The sequence below is a fragment of the Ruditapes philippinarum genome, unplaced genomic scaffold (genome assembly GCF_026571515.1).
Source record: "Ruditapes philippinarum isolate M1 unplaced genomic scaffold, ASM2657151v2 ctg1366_1_1_1_1, whole genome shotgun sequence".
Taxonomy (NCBI): domain Eukaryota; kingdom Metazoa; phylum Mollusca; class Bivalvia; order Venerida; family Veneridae; genus Ruditapes; species Ruditapes philippinarum.
Genome location: NW_026867297.1, coordinates 59958 through 84041, shown reverse-complemented (window position 1 = coordinate 84041; position 24084 = coordinate 59958). Strand labels below are relative to the sequence as shown.

General features: G+C 30.8%; 1 protein-coding gene across 14 annotated transcripts in view; it reads right to left on the bottom strand.

Annotated features, from left to right (window-relative positions):
* The window catches only part of LOC132735586 (poly(rC)-binding protein 3-like), a 100592-nt gene that overhangs the window by 18963 nt on the left and 57545 nt on the right, over positions 1-24084 (bottom strand). For 12 of the 14 annotated variants that reach the window (XM_060722547.1, XM_060722555.1, XM_060722556.1 and 9 more), the window contains 7 exons: positions 18647-18831; positions 10978-11001; positions 9531-9563; positions 6645-6761; positions 5237-5374; positions 4798-4926; positions 165-287 (listed from right to left, as the gene is read on the bottom strand). In XM_060722547.1, coding sequence (XP_060578530.1) covers positions 165-287; positions 4798-4926; positions 5237-5374; positions 6645-6761; positions 9531-9563; positions 10978-11001; positions 18647-18736 — 654 coding nt within the window. In that variant the 5' untranslated portion in view covers positions 18737-18831. The remainder of the gene's footprint in view (positions 1-164; positions 288-4797; positions 4927-5236; positions 5375-6644; positions 6762-9530; positions 9564-10977; positions 11002-18646; positions 18832-24084) is intronic. The other 2 variants (XM_060722554.1, XM_060722561.1) reach the window with 1 other exon arrangement.

Here is a 24084-nt window from a genome sequence, read left to right as displayed (position 1 = left end):
AACATTTGGTTATTTGAATAAAAATAATTCAAAGGATAGGGCATATACTATTCCAAAAAGGTTGAGGTTTTAGTGATCCTTTTTTTGTGTTAGATGTGTTCCCCCGAGATATAAATAATTTTACGATAGAATTTTGCACAAAAAAAAATCTGTCCAATACATACCTCAGCCGGCTGATGTACTGGCATCTGTGGACTTTGTATCACAAACGCCTGCCCTCCTGCGTACACCACTGGTGGTACAGCTGGTTTTGGACGGTAGGGAATGGTTGCTCCCTTTGGTGGGGACTGGAGGAAAGAAGGTCAAAGGTTATGGTAAGGTCAAGGTCACCACACCAGATATATATATATATAAATGTATGTATAGTGAATGGTATATTTATAACTGCAATTGAAAAACAGTGAAGAGTTCAAAAATTGTCCCTGTCATTCCAAACTGCATTTTTATTTCTGTGTAGGTGAAAAACTGGTTGAATTTTAATGCAGATTAAAACAGGGAAAGGGGGAAAAATTTCAAAGTGTATCAAACAAAGCAAAAAAACTCACTCCCTATAACAATCTATTCTTCTATCCACAAGGACTGACTTATCATTTTTTTGCCCATCTGTCGGTGCAAAATTTCTATTACTATAGCAATAAAAGTTACGAAGTTCATAACACAAGATTTCTTTTTTTTTATAATTTACTTTTTCAAAATATGCCTATAAATTCATTTACGTTATAAATGTAAATTAAAGAAAAGATTGTTACAATACAACTAAAAATAAAAGTAAAAACCAAAACTAAATAAATAACAGGTTTTTGTTTTATACTAAACAAAAAGTCATCACTTAGGACTGCCATTCGGAAGTCGTTATTTGGGAAAATTACAAAAATAAAAGCTTACATTCATGATAAAGATTAAAATAAAATATCTATTAAAGACTGTTTGTTCTATATATAACATGCTGTATTGAATGGATAAATCATAAAGTGGCTACAGTTAAGAAATCACTGGACAAAAAAATACGCTTCAGGGAAAGAAAGTCATTTCTGAACTTTGGAATATAAGGTTATACAAGGTGTTAGAGACGACCAAATTTTAACCTTGAGGAAAACAACATCACCAAGGTGGGTCAAAGGTCAAGGTCACCATGTGACAATGTCAGGTGGAAAAATTGATTTTATCACAAGCAAAAAATCTTCTTATATGAAAAACTAAAACACTGACAAAATGTAAAAAAAAGCCTGGGTGGGGTACAGTTTTAGTATCGCAAAAAAAAGTTTTTTCGGAAATTATAATAAAAGTTTCATTCACAGTGCTAAATGTCTGATGCTTTTGTAAGGTTTTAGTAAAAGCTTGTTAAATTATTTTTTTTAAGACTTATATATATCACAGTAACGTAAGCAATATTTGTTAAGAAAAACATAACTTGCGAAAACAAATAGCAGATGTTGTGCTTCTTCATGTACATTTTTTTCAAAGTCATTCTGCTGCCAGTGTCGAGCCAGACGCAGACAAACAATAATTCAACAAAGCGAATATGTGACGAGTTGACAATGCACCGAATTTTCTACATTCTAAAGCTATGTGAGATACATGCGAGCTGACTTTAGTATCTACGTGTAACACGTGTTTTATGTTTGTGATTTGAGTGTTTCCTCGGATTATGGCAACCTGTTTTTATATATTTATTATATATTGTAATCTATATACATATGTATCACTTTTTTCAAATACACCTAATATCTGTTATCTAAAAAAAAAGAGACAATGTTAATTATTGATGTGCTCATTTTTGTCAGAAAAAAATCTACAATCGGTTCTTGATGGTGAAAAGTATTTTTCAGTGAAATGCTAACCCTTTCATCCCACATTTTTTTGAAAATCTGGACATTGTCTATTTGAAGAAAAATATAACAAGAGGAAATAAAAGATAAAAACCCTCTAAAAATATTGTTCAGATGGGATGAAAGCGTTAAAAATCAATTATAAAAAGAACAGACATATTAATTTGCGAGACTATGACAGTATATATCTTTCATTACAAAGCTACACAAGATTTCGAGGGTGACAGGACGAAGCTACTGTTTGGGTGGATTAATCAAAGGGAGATAAGTCTAAGGTCCTGAAGCCAATAACATCCAGAGTGGCTCACCTTGAATTACACGAGAAAGGTCTCCTAAAATACAATAATTTGGAAAATGGTATGAGTGTAATTTATTATAGCAAATTGTTAAAAAATCCTATGTCATTCAGTAAATTCAGTTATTTTTCTTTCAAACATTTTCTACAAGTAAAATGAAAAAAATGAAAAAAAAAAAAATAATAATTAATGTTCACACTGTAATCTTACTAAAATCAGAAACAATGTGACACAGGCAGAAAACACAGTTAGGGAGATTTTATTTTTTTTTAGTAAATGAAAACCATACGTAACTAATAATACGCTACACACAAAACTTTGTTTTGACAGACATAGAGGCTATGATCTTTTTCTAAACACACACTTGTGACAATAAACAAGGACAATCAGACGAGAAAAAAAAAAATTTGAGAGCAGAGAAATTCTTCAACACTGGGTAAGCATGCATATGTTATTATTCTTTCTTAAAAACAAACTTGGTAAATGTTTAATACAATTTTGTTAGCAAATAAAGAAATAAAATAAAGATGATGTTTTTTTCACTCATTTAAGAATCTAAAGAAATAATAGTAGAAAAAAAAATCACTCGCATAAAAATAACTCAACAAATGCGTCATCATTCCAATCCTAATCAACAAATAAAGTTTTTGCACATATTACATCCTTAAAACAATAACAACAACAAAGATTTATGGTATTTACAAATCCTTTGAAAAAAAAAAAAAAAAAAAAAAAAAGAAAAAAAAGAAGAGAAAAATTAGAATTGTATTAGCATGCCAACAGAACAGTCAAAACACTTAAAAACCTTACACATTGTTAATTCATTTTTTTCATTTTCGTAAAAACCAGTTTTAATGAAGACATCATAATTCATACATACATGTATATGATTTAAATTGTTGCCGTAATATAAATAATTTTTGTGACAAAATCTATTTGATATCAGATATGATATAACATAAAAGGCTATTCAAAATTTCTGCCTGTTATTTTGTTTTACAGTAGAAGAAAATGTTTTTCAAGCATTCATAAAAAAAATCTCGCACATAGTCTGTTTGTAATTATCGGGGCATGGATAGATTTGTCACAAATATTATACATCATACAGTAGCAAATTCACAGTAAATTATCGCCACTTTTTCATCACCTGCATACAATCAAAACCAAATATTGTGTATTTACCTGGAATGTGTATCAATTAAATACACCAGGCCAATATGGCGAGGTATCGGGGAATGCTTTTGTTAAATACATAATACATATGTTTCCCTTCGATGCCACCCCCATTCCCTCTCCAGATTCGTAACATCATCCAGGAGGACATAATAATAGTAACAATGACGTATGTTCCGTTGTTATAATTACAAGAATTTTGAAGCATCGTTCCTAAGCTAAAGTCGAATAAGTCACATGATCATCTTCCCATTACGGATTTATTACTGTTTAACGGCACGTAATTACAGAGTAAATTGTCTACAGGGATACTTTCAAAATGAGAAGCATCATTCCACGTAAAATCTCCACCAATATGACAATCTGATTTATATATCTAATATCATACATATAAAATCTTTTCCAATATGACAATTTGATATATATATTATATTTATTTGTACATAATTATATATCCAAACACAAAATGGAATTATTTTTTTTTTCCAAATTTCAGACCGTAATCTAAAGTTGGATCCATTTCTTTTGTATTTCCGTAATTATTTTTCTTACACAGCTATATTTGAAATTTTCAGCTTAGTATTTTCCAAATCTCAACCACTTTGTACAATACAAACAATATCTTAGATGACTTTTTTTTTCAAAAACTAATTTAAATCAATATTAACAAACTGCTTTTTTTCACATTTGTTTTTCAGTTCATTTAGACAAAACAAACTAAATGTACAACCCTTTACCATTATTTATCATATTCAAAAACGTTGCAAAGAATGTTCTGAAACTCTTCTTTTTATTATTATTATTTTTTTTGTTTAAAATAAAAATATTCCATAAAGACAAAACTTTACGAAACAAAACTGATTGGTTGAAAATTACAATGTCTCCATGGCTTTGATCAATCAGATCAACAGCATAGTTACTATATCATTTATGACATGCAACTCTTATTATTTCCCTTTATAGTCTTCTTTCCTTGAAATTTTTATTGTTAATTTGAACATAATTTTGTGCTGTTTTGACAAACCAGTATTATTTTGACAATTCATGTTATTGGAAATTTTCAACTAAGTCTTTTCTCCCTTTGTATTTCCAAATCATTAATGCAGATCAAACCAAAAACACCATAACAATGTTTCTCTATCTAAAGCACACCAAACGAGCCGCGTCACAACAAAACCAACATAGTGCGTTTGCGACCAGCATGGATCCAGACCAGCCTGCGCATCCGCGCAGTCTGATCAGGATTCATGCTGTTCGCTTACAAACTCTATGACAAGTAGAGAACAGCATGGATCCTGATCAGACTGCGCGGATGCGCAGACTGGTCTGGATCAATGCTGGTCGCAAACCCATCATGTAGGTTTTGTCGTGACGCGGCTCAAATAAATCTAATTTCAGTCATTCAGTTCTAAGATTTATAAAAAGTTACGAGTCACAATTCATTCTTTACAAAATGCTCGAACCACAGACCAATCTGATTTCAATATATACAAGCATACCTCTAACATGATATTGCAGACCACTTTGATGCATGCAGTCACCGCCTCGGCTGTGCCCGACACTGTGACCGCTCGTTCTGTTGAGTTCGGCAACATTTCACTCGCTACCTGTATTGAAGCTCCAGTACTCTAGAAAAATATTTCAAAGGCCCAATTTAAAAGAAAGAACTACAATTTATATTTTTTTTCTATATGGCAAAATGACAAAAATATATATCAAATTGTTCTACAAAGCAGAAGACAAAAATTATTCAAGCAATACTTTTTCACTTGTAATAATACAATTGAACTTAATGTGAAAAACTGTTAGAAAGACATTCTGCTTTTGTAAATACATCTCTTTAAAATCATGTGACAATGTTAGTGATTTATTAAATCTTTTACCTGAATAACTGTTTAATATTGTTTATAATATAACAAAATATTACTAAATGGATACCTCTCTGATTTCTTTTATTTTAATTCCGCCTTTACCAATAAGTGATCCGCACTGACTTGCTGGAACAACCAATCGTAACGTAACTGGAGGCTTAGGCACAGTCGGCGTGTTTTGTAGGTCCTGAAAGATGGAAGGCTGCTGCAAAGGCGAAAGATTAATAAAGGTCACAACACAGCACAACATGCAGGGGAAAAGTTCAACATCGTATAAAACAATAATAACATCATAAAAAAATTGATTTAAATCGCAATAAAATTGATATTGACATTTCACTACTTTTCAAATTTGTTACAGGTCTATTCTTGTATATTTCTTGTACCATTTATACCAGTAGAACAACATGGCTCTTCTGTGAGCACTTCAGTACAGATTTATCTGAGATTCTTCTCGTCAAATACATGGTAACAGGCAGATACATAGCAAACTAAGTGCTGATGCATGTTTTCTCTTTAATTCTCGCAGAAAATACATACAGAATGATTATGTTATATGCCTTCTCGTAAGTGCATATTAATGTTGCAAGATCTTAATTCACGTTTAATTACCATACGTTATAATATTAACACAATTTTCAGAACATAACATAAAATTATAGCAAGCATAAACTCTTCATTAACAATGTTGCTTCATGTATGTCAGTTATTATATAAATACATCATAGAAAAATGCATGCGTTCAACTAAATCATAAAAGGTTGAAAATAAACTTAAAATGATAACTGCAACCTATGACATAAAACAAAGGGTAAAAAATGGAAGCATCTGTGCTAACATTACAAAGAATGCTGCATAGGAAAGACAACCAGTCATCAGTCGAGTCTAAAAAACCCCAAAAACAATCCTTCCAAAAAACCGTTTAATTCTAAAATAACTATGTAGTGTATTTCCAAAAATAATGTGTCTGTCCCCAAAAATAACCTGTGTATTTAAAAAATTAACCATTCTGTTCCCAAAATGAAACAGTCTATTCACAAAAATAACCAGTCTATTCACAAAAATAACCAGTCTGTTCCCAAAAATAACCAGTCTATTCACAAAAATAACCAGTCTGTTCCCAAAAATAACCAGTCTATTGTAAATATGTTACGATGATGTACTTATGGTACAAATCTAATAAAATAAATGTTCTGTTCTGTTCTATTATCCAAAATAACAAGTCTATTCCATAAACAGTCGGCTTATTCTCAAAACATAACCAGTCTAAAATATTTATTTTAATATTTCCTCATTTCTTTTAATCCATCCAATAAAAGTTAGCATCTAAATATAACCAGATAAGATCCCCATTAGTGACATATTAGCGAGTTGTTACTGCCGCCATAACTTAAAGTTATAATATCATGTGACTGTTTGTAAAAAGTCATGTGACTGATTGTCAAAATGTAAGCACATAGGAGCATGTACAATACCTCTTCGAATTTGCAACAGATCATCGTAAACGCTTTATGAATGTTGTCTGTTGTTCCGGTGATAGTGACAATTCGCTCCGGGCATGAACCATCAGATATGTTAATTTTAGCACCACTCTGTAAACAAACAAAAAAAACGCAAATATAATTACATTTTCATATGCAGAGGTATATTAATAGAGACATTTATACACTTCAAGTAAATAGGCTACAAGGAAAGAAACCGGTTTCTGTTCAATTTATCTTGTACTTATTTCATATACTGTATAAGTGGATATTTTTGTGTGTCGAAAGTTTGCCAATTTAAAATTCCAGACATTTTGTGTTAGGAAATATTAGCCAATCGTGGGAGGGTAGAACTTAATGACAGGTTGGTTGATATATATGCTAATAGAAATTTTAGGGATTTTCATCAATACGCTAAATTTGCCAATTTCAGTGTCTTTAAATTAACTAATACAGTATATAATATTTTGAATATACAAGTTTTGACTTTAATACCCAATACATCATTTCTCTATGTCATGTGCAGAAAGCCCTACCAGCCAGCTCAACTGACCAGATTCTAGTCTATACCGTAATTTTCATATTGAAATTCCTATAAACAATAAAGGACTGTTCCAAATTCAGAGCAGGACAAATCCATTTCACAAATTCAGGCATGTCAGGCGTACAATTATTTAATATCAAATAATTCATTCATGTATCAAATCTTTCAAATGATTTTTTGTTGGTGTTTTAATTTTAAGTGAAAAACGCCACAGTGAAATACAGAGCTGCTTTGATGTTAAGCTGTTTTTTATTGCCAAGAAATAACAATGATACAAGAATTCATGCAGAAATTCTCGTTAAACGTCCATCAGATTTAATATACTTAGATGATATCTCCAACAGGTTAATGAAGTCAAATGGCAGTGTACCTTTTCAATTCATCTTCATTAATGAATTTCATAAAATACACCATCGTTAAGCTTCCCTTACCTGCTGCCGCTATCTATAGAAATGTATTGATTTACAATACGACCTTTAAACAACGATGAAAATCAATAACATGATAAAAGCCGTCCCTTCCCTTTTTTATATAATTCATTTCATTTAGAATACATGGTATTAGACTGTAATAACTTAATCCTTAAAAATAATTAAATTAACATACTGTTAATATCATAACTATATAGCTTAAGGTAGAACATCCATATTGACAAAAAAAATAAAATAAATAACAGCCCCCGCCCACCCCCCAAAAAACCCAATCCTATTAGTTCCCATAGTGACTATATAATGTATTCTACGTATTAGGGTAATTCCAGCATCACGTCATTGAACCTATATAGCTAACTCAAAACATGTCTAACAAAGTAGGATTTCTTGATTGCTATTTTAGAAGCATTACAGATAGATGTATACAATAATGCAATTAATTAACTTAGTTATCTTTTATATTCCTAAGCTTATTTTGTAATTATACAATATGCATTTGATTCAACACTGACGAAAAATATGTCTCAAAATACAACAACATTATATTAATCTGTAACTAGGTGAAGTTGTGCAATGCATATGCCCTGGTTTGGGTTTGGGACAGTCCGTTCAATGTTAAAGGGATTTTAATATGAAAATACAAGAGCTGTCCAAGGAAAAGAGTGCTCTACTTTGCTAATAAATTAAGCTGCTCTTCTATTTAATGACTAATTTTACTGGTTCTAGTAACCTTTCTGACCCAAAAATGGGTGTTATAGGTAAATCTCTGTTATAGGTATGTGTCTAAATTTTAAGATAATTAAAATTAACCAAAAAAGTTAACTAACGTTGACACCATAAATGGGTACCGACAAAAACAAGAGCTGTCAGTAGGACAGCAACGCTCGACTATTCTTAGCGCTTGATAGTAAAAAAAATGCTTGATACAGTTACCTCCTCCTGTTTACAGGTTGGGGTCATGATGGTGAACAAGTGTGCAAAGTTTCAAAGCCATATGTCAATGGACTTTGAAAATATTTGAACTATTACAAAAACTTTAACATAAATTCTAAGTCGAAAAAGGGGCATAATTCTGTCAAAATGCTTGATAGAGTTACCTCCTCCTGTCTACAGGTTGGGGTCATGATGGTGAACAAGTGTGCAAAGTTTCAAAGCCATATGTCAATGGACTTTGAAAATATTTGAACTATTACAAAAACTTTAACGTAAATTCTATGTCGAAAAAGGGGCATAATTCTGTCAAAATGCTTGATAGAGTTACCTCATCCTGTCTACAGGTTGGGGTCATGATGGTGAACAAGTGTGCAAAGTTTGAAAGCCATATGTCAATGGACTTTGAAAATATTTGAACTATTACAAAAACTTTAACATAAGTGGTTACGCCGACGCTCGGGTGACTGCAATAGCTCTACTTATTCTTATCGAATAGTCGAGCTAAAAATGTATCTGCCAGCTATATAAAGCCTGGGCAGACGATAGCACACAGATGTGCAAGCTGGTCTAGCTCTTTTATGGTGGCAATGACCGGTTCCATCATGTCATTAGAGCTAAATCCTGACTATGTTTCCATTCCATCTAAATTTCAATATTTCAAAATGACAGAATTATACAAGGCAAAAAATTGGCTTTGTTAGTTGGCTGTGGTAAAATAAGCGTCATCATTTCAATGATTATACATGTATATAAGAAGACGTTGCCATCAAAGTTATAACGAACTCACGCCCATTAAATGATAAATGCACACCAAGGGTCGAGTCAAAAAGATGTGGTGACTGGTGGCAACTATCAAGTAATGCATTAGCATGATTATAAATAAAATTATAGACGCAGTCATGGATTAACATATCTACATAATACTATAAATACATGGATAAATAAGTTAACATGTATAATCTCGATACTTACATCTTCTCTGTATTTCTTTATGTTGTCCCCTTTCTGTAATTAGAAGTTGATAAGAACAGTGTAAAAATTAATTAAACAGCAAGACTGTACTAGTCGCCTCCTAATTAAGAATCAATTCAACATAACAAATGATACTAGTCATGTTCGTAAAGTAACGACTTTATGGAAAGATAAAATAAATTACTCGTATAAGTACAAGGCGTAGGCCAACTCTACGACAATTCTATCTGAAGTTATCAAATTAGCGGGATTTGGGTAATTAAGATATTGATTCAGTGTCGAGAAAAGCTTTGTTTTAAATGTAAACCCTCCAGATTTTGTCTTCCATCAAGATTTTGTCTTTTCCCGAAATTTACTTACATCAAATTACATAAATCATTCTCCGCAAGAATTTGTGTTTCGTTAATTTCAGGCTTTTTGTGCATTTTATGTTCACATGTCACTGGATACCATAAAATTTCTGTTAATATTCAGTAAGATCATTTCCGACAAATTAAGAAAATGTCTTGTCAAGATTCTTTATGACACTTTACAAATGAGTAAAATTAGCAGATATAAAAACTGTAGCGGCTCTTCTTTGAATGGCCTAAGGGTTTTTTTCTTTACCTTACGTCTTGAAGACAAAAAACTGAAGGGGCTCTTAAAAAATGCTAGGAAAAAATGAGCAAGATCCTGGAAAAAAACACATTGTATATTATCTGGAAAGTGTTTAATTGTAAACAGACATTAAGGTAATTGAGAAAAAAATCAACATATAAGTTTTTTTTTACAAGTTTTTTTCCATAAACTAGTGCAGTTTGCATGACTTTCTTGCACTATTTTTTTTTACTCTTAACTGTAACAATATGCCTAAATGGTAAGATATTACATAAATAAACATCTTTCAGGGATAATTTGAGTGCAACATGACTTTTGCAAAGACTTCTCCTTGAGGTTGGAAAAAAACCCAAAATCATAAAACGCAAAAACTTGTCATGTAATTTCCGCTTTTGTCCGAAAAACAAAATCGTTTCCCTGAACATAAACAGAGCTTCGTCTCATGGCTGTAAATTTAGTTTAATTCTGCTTTAAACTAATCATATCAAACCACTTTTCAATATAATTATTCGTTAATTGTACCCCTGGGTTTTCAACACCAGACAGTCTGAATGACAAATACCCCCCCCCCCTACACCCCCTAAGTTTTACGTCAAAGCTAAACCTCAGCTTGGTTTGTCTTAAGGGAGTTGTTCTTTTCTTTTTTAAAAATCATTCTAAAAAAATCTTAAAGTATGCGTCTGGCGTTTTCTCACTAAATCAAAGTCTGCTAACAGAAGGTGTCACATAAGCCAATGACGGAAATTTAAAATGAATTAAGCTATTGTCTGAGCACACCAATGGCAAAATGAGATTTGATAGACTTTCCTTCCATTTAAAAGGAATGAAATAAAATAAGTATGCGACTTACCTTTCCAATAATACTTCCCACTTCCTGAAAGATACAAGAAAAGAAGCGTTGTAAAGAAATATTTTTTCAATATTTTACTATGGAAGAAATCAATTCAATTTAAGTTTTTTTTTTTAGGTTGTTTGTTGCCCATGTATGTGATATGCGATATCTGTGTGTGTTTTTTAAAAAAAAACAAAAAAAAACACATTTCATTGGGTTTTTCTAAAACTATTATCATACCCAAATTATTAATTGGTGCTTTTTAAATACTGAAAATTTCATGTTTTTTCTTTAATGGCAAAAAGGACAGCATTTACAGCACTTTGTATCTTGAACTCGAGGTGTAAGTCTTTCGAACTTTAATGCTGTCATAAATTCTTGGATATTTCTACAAATTACTTTCATATTTAATTGTCTCATTCAACCTTTAAAATTTTTGTTACTATTGTGTTACATGTATTTTTCATTATAAGCCACTTTGCCGAAGATCTTTGCAACAACAACACTAAAGTTAAGAAACAAAAAGATCAAAATAACATTGCTTCTCCTAGAGCTTTCGTGTCACAAAAAAGACTTTGGGTTTTATCTATATTGTTCAATAAACAACTTTACATTGGGCCATAAACCTTTTACATCTGCTTTTATTTCACAATGAAAATAAATAAAAGATTAGACAAAATTACTAAATGTTGCTCATTTTGTTTTACAGCCGCACTAAGAACAATAGGAAATGACAACATAAACTACCTTCTAACTGAAGAGTAGTTCATATAGGGCTTTAACTACCTCACTGATTGAAGAGTTATTACCTTCCTATTAAAGATGCATAACACCTTCTGACAAATTTGTTTCATTTATTCATAGGCATGTTTTCTGTTTATTTCAATCACACTATTTCATGATTATTTCATCTTACAAAGAACAGAGTAGAAACGAGATTTGTTCTGTTGGAATGTAAAAACAACAGGAACAAAGCGGTGAATAAAGCCAAGAATAAAGAAGAATAAAGCGAGAATAAAGAAGAATAAAGAGGACTAACACTGGCATGGAATAAAATCTACCTTTGAAATGAAAACAAGCTGTTTGCAATCCAGAAAACGAATTATTTCCTCTACCTAATTAAGGTACCTAATACTATGAGGATTTTCTATTCTTTCTTGTTCATTTCTTTTCCCAAATAGCATCTAATCTATAGTGACTTGAAACTATTTCTTTAATTCCTATATCTAATATTAACGTATTAACAAAGTCTATGGAAGTAATTCTTTTTTGCACAGAAAGTTTATTACTTTTCAATCATCTTTATGAATACATTACTGTAGATATTATTCCAATTATATAGTATAGAAATATCCCATAGTGCATAATCATCAATATCATTATACTGCATGTTTGTAACGTCAATTTTCATTGGATAATTGTTTTTTATCATCTATATACATGACAGCTGTAATTTTATTATTTATTTTCTTTTTTGCAAAAAAAGAAATTGCGCATTTACATTTATTTACCTTTAACTTGTTTGTACTGAAAGTTTTTACTTATAAGCCCCTTCCACCCTTATAAAGCTACCAAGCCAGCCTGATTGACAAGGCCTTTTATTTTTGGACGATCAACTTTAAAATTTCATTCTGATATCCTCAAAACTAATAATGGACAGTTCCAATTACTGAAGCTGGACAAGTCCATTTTAAACATTCTGCAGGTTAAAAGTATAATTTTTTTTTTTACTCTTTTAATTAATTGATGTGCAATTATGACTGTGGGTATGTAAGTTAAGGTAAATGTGAAAATAATTCAATAGTGTAAAATAATTTGGAAAAAAAATAAATGGAAATGCTTAGATGAAATTATCAACGCAATACCTTGGTGTTTACACATGCCTGTCATTATTATGTCAAGATAGATTTTAGTTAGTGAGATTCCTTTATTACATACAATCTGAATCTGTTAACTCTCTTTATGACTTAATAATTAACAAAGCATTTTTGCATGTGCAGAAAATTACTATTACGCACAGAGTCTTTTTATTCACTGTATTCATTTGTTATGGTGCAGAAAATGGCATATCAAAAAAAAATATCATGAATTTTTGCGTTACCTTCTCTTAGAATAAGCTTACATGAACTACTATTTCGTCTTTCATTATAAGAACGAATAATTTGCAACATCTTGGACTACCACGTAAAGATCTTGCTAGTTTCGTTAAAATAAATATCTGTTTGCAAATAACATTAGTTTTATCAACGTGAAAAGTCTTAATTCTTAAGGTAATTAACAGCGCCTAGAAAAACAGTTTAGTATTTTGAATAATTAATGAGCAATTCTGTACGAGTCCGTTAATACTCGGATTTTAACTGTGCTCTGCAGGAATTAACCAATATTCTCATAGCATGTCCTCGCAAACTATCTCCCTGAAATCCCAGCTCGAGATTTGTCATTGCCCCTCGTTATTGCATCGCTAATACCCAATCAAGAAAATATTCCCTTTACCTAAATCTGATCGAAACAGCCCTTGAGTCTTTTGCAATATTTTCCATTGTAATAAAAACTGAAATAAGGAAAAGGAATAAGTTCCGTAATTCCCCTTAGGAAATTTGAAAAAAAGAAAATTGATTTCAGACTTCCTGTTAACCCTGATGAAGATTCGGCACTTGTTTTAACGCTGAACAATGTTTTCAATTAAAAAAACAAAACAATTATGACAAAAGAATAAAAATAACAATAAAGGTATGATGAAATTAAACAAAAATTGTTTTAATGCTTTACCAAACATAAAACAGCAGTTTTATAATTTCATATATTTTATCAAGAAATGTAAATTTTTAATATTCGTATTTGTAATAGTTATATTCACTTGTTAAATTAAACACAAATAAGACGTAAAACAAAAGTAATTTTCTTAAATTTTTTTCACCTTTATAGTACTTATGCCGTGGAAAACTTACATAATTATATATGTTGCACTCTTAAACATATTGACGTTCATGACGAATTAGTGAAAGAGAATTTCCCCGTTTAAGATTGATTTGTGTTTTTGACGTATCAGTTTCGTACTGCGGTCATTTACACAAAATACGGAAAGTGTACCAAGAAAGAACATGTCTCTCTGTAATCAAGTGATATTGAGTGTTGGAGTGGTCAGGAGGGATGACAATGCCAGCATCGTACCAACTTTAAAACACTAATTGGGAAGAAAATGAATGCATCTGACCCGAGGAAAAACGGAATGAGTTTCTACAAGAAATACGAAAACTGCGAGCTATTCACGAATAGAGAGATCCAGTAAGCATGCCTTAAAGGAAGCAATGTTTAATAGAAGAAGCTAGACGAACTTGATGGTTTTCGATATAAGGCTTGTTTTGTTTTTTTATCAAGATATTTGTTGCTTTAAGACTTTCGCCTTATTACAATGTAAAGTATGGGTTTACCGGACGGCCAGAAAGACATGATTGTTTACAAGGGATAATAATTACTATGTCATTCATATGACTGATCAAATTTGTACCCTATCTCGTTTTCATTATACTGACCATTGTTTGAGAAAATTGAATTTTCCCCCCATCATACGCTACAAATTAATGCGATTTTGGATTAATATTACCGCCACGACAATTAACATTACAAGATGCTCTTCAACCATAATAGCTACATTACTTTTAACATGATCATCTAGAAAATAAAACTGATGATATTATGTTGTCAACAGAGAAATACGAGTACTGACATCACAGTTGTATGGATAATGCAAAAATCTAGAACTCCTTATTTTCTTATTATTTAATATTCGTTTGTATTACAGGGATTATATTTTTGTACAAGATTGTCGATTATGTTTTCCTTCCTCCCTGTCACATTATTATTACAATTTATACTTCAAATAAGGTGTAATTGTTAACGTAATCCCGAAGAAAAAAAAACAAAACAATAATTGTTTTACCATGTACGATTTTTTATTTCATAAAAAAATGAGAAAAAAAAACGTGACATGAACATATTGATTTGTGATCGGTAAATCTGAGTTCCTTGAAAGCTTCGTAGGAAAAACTGCAAGCTTCCTCATGAGAAAATTCCGTAATTACATTTATCATCAGAAGGAAAATCGCACAAAATCACAACAGATGACATCATATAGCCTTCTCAGTCAATCAAATAGATTTTCCGTAATCTCAAATAGATTTACAAAATCCGCTTTTCTAATTGATGCTGAAAAGTTACTGTCGTGTGTAACTCTCGGGAATTTGACGTGCCATGACATGCTTTAGAATAAGGTATAGTCGTCAAAGCACTTTTGTGTTTATACAAACCTATACATTGCCAGCTTCGGTGGCTTATAAGAATTTTTTTTCAAGAAAAAAGTAAATTACAAATTAACTTAAAAAAATTTCAATTAAATTTCTTTTCTTATAAATCTTAGTGAATGGTTATATTTTTGTTGAAATCTGTGAAAAAGAATGAAATAACTGTCACGACCAATTTTGAATTTCTCTCAGCTTAAATTTATTACAAATAGCCCAACTAGACAGAAGCCAATAGGAAAAAAAAATATGTTATTCTCTATAGAATATTAGTGCTCACAATTTTAGGGTTGATTATTATTTTCGTGATTTTCCCCCCAGAAAATTTAAGCGAGCTGCTCGCACAATAAACAATTACCCAAGTAGCAATCTTCAGTAATTAAAGGACATCAGGCCTTCAATGATTGTCTACATGTTATCGATCATAAAACTTCATTACTCTGCGGTCGGGAACGATAAAATAATCCACCGTCAAAGACAGACTGAGCATCGGAATTACTGCAAGAATTATTACGCGAGTCATGACGGTTAAATTGTATTTTGTTGTATTAAATCTGTGATAATCAACATAAAGCCTCAATAACAATCAATAAATCGGTAAACAGTTGATATATAGCAATGATTTCTACATAATTTTCCACGAGGAATACGCATTAATACGACATCCAAGCTTCGCTACATTATTTCAGAGCATTCGTTAGAAAGATGACCTCCTATATATCTGACACTATGAGAAAAGATATTGATTTTTATTCATAAAAAGAATTAGTACCTGTGCACTTTTATACATGTATGATTTTCCTGAATGAAATTAATGCATACATGGAAAAACACTGTGGTTATTATTTTGTCACAATGAAAAAAACATTGTATGCTGTAAAGTAACAGCTTGACGCATTTGGAAAAACAACAACTTGCACCAATTCATAAAATTCAGCAACACTTTGACCTTTTTACTTCTCTTATGAACAATAATTTTATTTTTTCTTAGAAAAGAAAATTTCAAACTAAAAACGAAAAAATATTACTACTTTCAAAATCTATACATGACTAATTTTAATAAAATATTTTTCCAAAGAAAATAGAAGTAATTTTCAAGAAACATTTTTCAAGAATAACCCTTCTAGAACTTGGTTATAATAATATTATTGTTTAACAAATTATTTCTTTGCAAAAAAACAGCAGCCAGCACATCTGTGTAGTCTGGTCATGGTTTGCACTGTTCTCTATTTTTTAGTCAGTACATATTTTCCCTAAAAATGATGAATATTTCCATACTGAAAGATCATCGACAAATTCGTTTTAAGATATTTGGCAAGATAAGGGTTCGATAAAAAAATCATCCCCATGACCTTTTCTCAATTTCTCAATTTACATATTAATCCTTCGTTACCATAGTTAATTGATTCAAACCTATTTAGGTATATTGTATAAATAAATAATGGACAAGCTTGAAACAGGACGCTATATTATTCTGAACTGGTCAAAAAAATAATTTCATGCCTACTTCTGACCATGAAGAAAGCCTTTTGCATATATTTACCGAAGAGATTATGGGATTTGGCCGTAATGTTGAATTTTCTTAACTCCTTAAGGATTTATCTTGTTACTTAATCCACAAATATAGGATTTTTTTCTTCTCTTGTAAATCTATAAATAAATAATGTCAATTGTGTCGCCTTTTGATAAAAAAAAAATTGTAACACTTTGTGGTAAATCCATTTCATGCTTATTGACTGTATTTGTTTAAAAAATGAAATATAACATAACTTGAAGGTGGTGACTTATATATATATAAATGACTTGACCCATCATTCTAATGATCTATTTATATAATGTTTATGTTACGGTTTCATATTGTCACACAGATACATTGACAAAAATATACGGAAATTCAACAAGGCAAAAGTTTAATAACATCATCTTGATGATTGAAATATATATAATAGTATAATCATATATAATAGTTTAATATAACTGCAAAAGAAAGGTCAAACAGGTCAATATCTTTGCCTTCAAAATATATTATCATAAATACATGTTGTTTTTCTTTTAAGAGACTGGCCACAATCCTATTTATCTTTACTTTCTTCTTAAAAACCGTTTCCGACATAAAGCGGGACCGAACATGTAATTAGAAGAGCTGTAATAGGCTCCAGCGAGTTGTAGCCAATCGTAAGCTGATTTGCGGCCCTCTAATCCAAGTTTTATAAAAGTTTAGCCCTAATTGGGGGAAATCTCGTCACAAACTATAAGTGGCAAGTTACAATCTCATTTCCTTTTAGGTTTATCAGATTAAGTTTCTTTTTCTCTTCAATTCTCATGTTCTTTATAGATTGTTTCCCTTGCCTATTTCTTACCACTGGGATATTAATATAATTTATTATTTATAAAATAATTTAATATACATGCTTGAAGGTTTGACAATATTTTTTAAAAAATCTTGAAAATTTTGTTTATTATAAGCTTTATGAAGATATACATGAAGATCAATTTAGGCAGTCTCTCACGGAGAATTCTCAAAATTGCTGCCAAAGTATATACTATAAAGATACAGATGTTATTCTTAATGCTTCCGAAATATATATATATATTTTTTAAAAAAAAAACAAAAGATTTAAAACATAAAAAGTCAGGTTCACTAATGAAGTGATATGCAAGATTTCAAATTTCATCAACAAATTTATACTTTATTTTATAATAATATTTTCTTCAACTTCAAGATCAAAATGGAAAATTTCACATTTTTGTACTGTATAATCTTACGTAACTATGTATCACTATAAAAAATTGTTTTTCGCATAGAATCCAACACAGAATTTACCAGATTATTTGTGAGAAAAAACTTTTTTTAAAAGAATAGTGACATCATAATGTGAGAAAATGCTTTGTAAATCATGAATATTTAATACTTATATTTATGAGCATCTGTAAATGACACTTTTTTTATTTCATCCATGTTTTTGAGTAGTAAGTCGGACATTTTGATACATTTTTTCGACAATGATTTTTGCATGGTATTTTTCAGACATAGATCATAATTATATCATTTATGACATTTTCACAAAGAATCTGCTATCTGAATAAATTGCATAACTTGGTTCTTGGCTTTTCAGTAGCCCTTTCATCACCAATCCAACTGCCTTAAAATGCAAAGACTGTCTTTTGTCACAATTTATAAATTAAGAGGCATGTCCAGCAATTACTTGCGGTAATGTAGGATTTTGTTGTTGTTGTTTTTATGTGTTGTTTCTTTTTGTCGATAAGTCACATAGAAATATTTACCAGCTATTAAATTTTAGTGATGGTGTCTTTTTACTTATATGAACATATAATTATATTCCAGTAATACCAAGATCATTTCTCTACGAAAGGAAGTCAAATCTTACCTTTCCCTGCATAATCATGCGTACTGTAAGGATGGAGGGGGCAATGCCGTTACTTTCACTTCCTTGAACCATGGTTTTCTCTGTTGCCATGTCAATCTGAACACAACCTGAATAATGTGGGGGTAGCGGCTATCGCTACAGCTATGGTGGCAGTTCTAATGTCTTTACGTGGTTTTTATATCAATCTGAAAATATAAGAGAAGAAATCCATTGAAAATATATAACATTTGAAATGAAAGGAGTTATTCCAGGAAAATATTTCTAAATATCAAAAATGTGTAACATTTGAAATGAACCCAGCCTTTCCTCTAAATCCATAAGGAATATTATAACAGCAGACGCAAAGTGCATTTATGGCGGGAATGACAAAAACTAAGCCAGTACGCTAAATAACAACTTCTGTGATCTTAATTTAACTTTGTTACTAAAACCTTGAATTCCCTATGTTTTTTTTCTGCATGGGAAGATTGCTTCTTGAAAATCTGCAACAAACATACATAAAGAAATAAAATACTGGGGATACCAAATTAAGCAGTTTCACTTCTGGGAAACAATTATTCAAAAGTCAATTAACTGATTTTCATTTAGACTTTATACAAATAAGTTTCAGTAACTAAAACATACTTATTTTATAAGGATTGAAATATTTTCTGATAAAACTCTTGGTATTTATAAAGATGGTTAATCAGGGTGATTTAAACCTACATTTATGTTTGTAACTTAAAGACTGTCAACCTCACTTTAAATTATCTTATCTTATATATCAAAATGTCTTTTTGTCACCCTGACAATGTTCCACTTCCTAGCTCTCATGGTGAAGGAAGACCAAAGTTGCCCATACATGCCTTTATTCAGGCGCCAGCAACCCCTTGAGTAGAACCACACGAACATAAGCAATTTCGTCCTTAACAAATACGAAAAGACATTTCAAATTCTCACAAGACTCAGACGTAAATTAAACAAATATCATAATAAAGCTCGTAATTTTCTACTGCTCCTCAATAATTCCTAAAGCTGGCATTAACAAGCTTGCCGATTTTTTTTCCTCCCAAGAATCATTATTAGTGCGGAAAGACCGATAAATTCTAGTTAACTTCATTAGCTCACAATCATCAATATTATTTAACATGCTTTAATGGGCAAGTCAACAAAAAAAACTTGGCCATGACATGTGATATCCCTCCACTAGACTTCCTTTCTAAATTAACTATCCATGTTTAAACTTTCTCCAACGCTCGTATATTAGTCGTGTAGAGTCGTGTACTTTAATCCAACAAGGTGTCACAAATAGGCAGTGTAATTAACAAATTTTAACCTGCCTTTTATTATCTTTTATTACAAAACCACTCGCCAATGCTTTTATAAAAAAATTCTGAAAATACTCTCAGAAATTTATTGTTTACAATGATTAATTTTCATGCTTTATTTTTTTTACACAATCATTAATTAACTTTCCAAGGTTGCTTTTTTAGTTTTATGCATCATAATTGATTTCATAATTTTACAACATTTTTCTTTAAATAAAACAGATGCTTTTATATCGCATAATTATTGTAATTTTAAACGTCAAAATCTTGGACGATTTTTTTTATTGGTAAATTAAATAATGAATTGTACCATTTCAATGTCATATTTACCATGAATGTTTTATGATTTTCTTTCCCACTTCTTTTGACCATACCCTTGTGCAACATTCTATTTTTTCTTTAAATATTAGTTTAAGATTAAATATAAGTTCAAGGTGAAATAATTTATTAATTTAATCAGAAACATCCTTTAATGAAACCATCCTTAAATAACATAATATGTTTCTTTTTTATGAAAAAACAAACAAAATAAAACTCATCAAAATCATGTGACATCAATTGATGTACTTCTACTAGTCTTGGGTAATAGCAATCAATCCATGCTGCTTTACAATAGATTTTATGACATAATATCATCAAATGACCTCAAATGAACCAAAACTACTTTATGGGTACTACTTTACACTACACTGTAACACCCCCACACCCCCTCAATCATTTCTTTCACTCTCTCTCTCTCACCTTTTCACTTGACACCTGTGTCACATACTAAAAACCGAAAAATTAAAAATAAAAACGCAATATCATCCAAGAAAATTTCTGCGATGTTATAACATCCTATGTATTCACTATTGATGTAACAGAATACAAATTCAATAGTTAATTCTTGTCTATGCTAGAATATACTACAGGCTAATGTATACATACATCTTAGCCAGATGTCACAAGAATGGACCCGATTTATTATGTCAGCAACATCAACTTCAAGATAAAACCCTATAATCCGATAATACACCGATTCTCAAGATAACACATTATTGCAGACGCCCATCAGGCTGTCACATACATGACACTGGAGAAAAAAAGTCACATACTTAAAACAAACACTTCGATATAAACATATCCTTTGTTTAGAGATGTTTTTTTTACATCTTCAGAAACTATACAGCAGTTTTCGTAAAATGGTAAACAATTTGAATGCAAATAATACCCAGTCTTGAAATGTATAATCATGTATGCACATAAATTAATCTGTGGTAACGTAATTTAAATGCCACATCATGTTCACAAGTCAGTTACAATTGGTATGTATCCATTTATAAAAACATGTGCGTTTGACATTGTTACAAGAAATATATAGTACACTGCATAGGCTTTTTCCTTAAAAAATGCTACATTTATTTTAACTTATAATAATAGTTATATATGCTGATATGATTATTTGAGAACTACATTTGTACTTTCAAATTCTAATAAATAACAAACAATACTGAAACAGTCAGTTTTTTTGTTTTGTTCTAAAGCTCCTCGAAAATAGTTAAAGCCTACAGCAAAAGAATTTTTCCATCGGACCGGCACAGACCTAGATCAGTTGGTCAGCTTGTCCGTGCGGTTTGACCATGGCCTGCACTATTCACCCTCCAGTCTGTACTTATTTTAAAATTTTCCCTTACAATGATGAATGGTTTTGTCCAGATTATAAGGTGGACCTGTTCATTTAAGATATTCAGTATTTGTCAGTGTAAATATTTTTTTATTATTATAATAAATGAAACCAGTTGATTGGTTCCCCTGCCAGTAAATTCCTCAGCTCCATGGAAATTCATATCTCCAAATAGAAATAATTTCATCGGAAGAGAAAAAATTATTACTTATTCTTCATGATTTGTCCTTGCTAAATATATGGTTAAGAAAACACCATTTAATACAGAATTGTAAAATGTACATCAGTTAATGTGAGTTATTATAAAAAGTTAAAGTACAAAAAAACTAAACAATTAAAGAGCATATCTATATCACTTTACTAACACTATAATAAATTTACATAAATATGCCATCTCTTTCCAAACATTCTTCAACCCGATTTCTAATTAAGTAAAACAATCATGCACAAAATATAGAAATCTTCAGTGCTTCTGATTAAACTAATGTGGTCATATTTAAATATCATTGACTATCTGAAATACGTGACAATCAAGTACGTAACATCAAAATAACAAGCTAACCTGATTCTTGTTCAATATATACTTATATACTTACATAAGACTTTACATACACAAATTGACTTGTATAACCCAGCCATGTAAAAACTATTACGCAATGAAAATAAAAAACGGCAGAAATTGAAATCGGAAAATCACAACAAGATATACCAGTTACAAGAAAAAGCAATATATTAATCTGAATAGAAACGTGTTACCATAATTGGCTTATCCAAATCACCGAGAAACACCAATATCTCATCTGACGGTGAAACAGCTTAATACGCGATTTACACCAAAATGAATAAATGCCAAGCTCAAGAAAAGACCGATATTCAATATACAAGGTTGACAACAAATTCTATGTCTTTCCATATGTGACATTTTTTTTTCCTGTATTGTTATATTGGCAGAAATCTTATGATGCAGTTTACTGTACTGGGTGTCATTTATACGTAGGTTAAAAATAAAACAACATATTGAACATTAATTTGCCAGAAGGTGGAAATTTAGTGTTGAATTACATTAAGGTGTTTACTAAAAATTGTCATCATTTTTTTACAAAAATAGAACCAATTGTTTTTTAAATATATAGATCGAATATAATATTGTCAATACACATATTAAGAAAACAGAAGTGCATTAAATATTAGACAATATAAATCATAGTTTATCTATTTATAGTATGCCATAGGGAAAAAAGAACTTAATGGCTTTCTACAAAAGGAAAAGAAGAAATTGTCCTTAAAAGTCAAAAGGTTTTTTTGTGTGTAAATGCCAATGCAATTAATTTATAATTTTCATACCACATAAAGATGTTCATAAATCATTAGAGACTAAAATTATTTCTTCACATTGTAAAATAAACATTAAACCCTACTTTTAATTGTTTAAAATTGGTTTAATTTAACACACACTATAATTTAAAAAAAATCCAATCTGAAGCATATTGAAACATTGCTTAACGAAAACAAAAAAAACTTTCCTACGGATTGAAGCGAATTCTAAACCAAAGCAGAATGAACGAGACTTCATAAAATGGCAACCCCCCTAAAAAAATCATATAATAAAAAATCACGCAGCTCGAATAAAACCGCATGACCATAAATTCCCGATGAATCAAATTAAAGGCGAATCAATGGGAGGTAGTAAAGACTGTTAATGGACAGAGTGTGCCGCTGCACGTAAAAATTGAAAATCAATGTCCCACGTTTTTTTCCTTCCCCTTCAATTTTCCTTCCCTCGACTTTTTCACTTTCCTGCCATGTTCGTCACAAAATCAAGCCGCTATTTCGAATGTTGGCGAGTTGTCACATCCAGAAACAAAGTGGCTAAATGGTCATTAAGTGTAATTGTGGTCGACACATATACAGCTTGAGTCGTATCCACAAGGGAGGCATCATATTTTCTGTTCCGTATGATCATTATTATCATTCAATTCTGATTTAAGTGAACAATAACTGCTTGGTCACAGATCTCCCCCAATGCTCTTGAATTTCTGTCCATAAGAAATATATTTGAGCCGCATCATGACAAAACCAACAAAGTGCGTATGCGACCAGCATGGATCCAGACCAGCATGCTCATCTGCACAGTCTGGTCAGGATCCATGCTGTTCGCTACCAGTTTGGTTTTGTCATGACGCAGCTCATTTTACAAGAGCATAGTTACTCAAATTCTTTCATTTAGAAAGAAATGTTACTCCCCTTCCCAGTAATTCCTTAATTATATTTCAAAATGTTTTAATGTAAAAATGTTTTCATCTTTCTTTTACTGTTATCTTGGTACATAATTTGAATTTCATCTGTTCTTCAAAGTCACAAGTTTGTGAAACTGTTACAAGTTTTTGGTATGTGGATTCTACATGATTTATGATTGAATCATCCTGAACAAAGTTTTTCATTAATAAAAGGTAAAAACACTTTAGTAC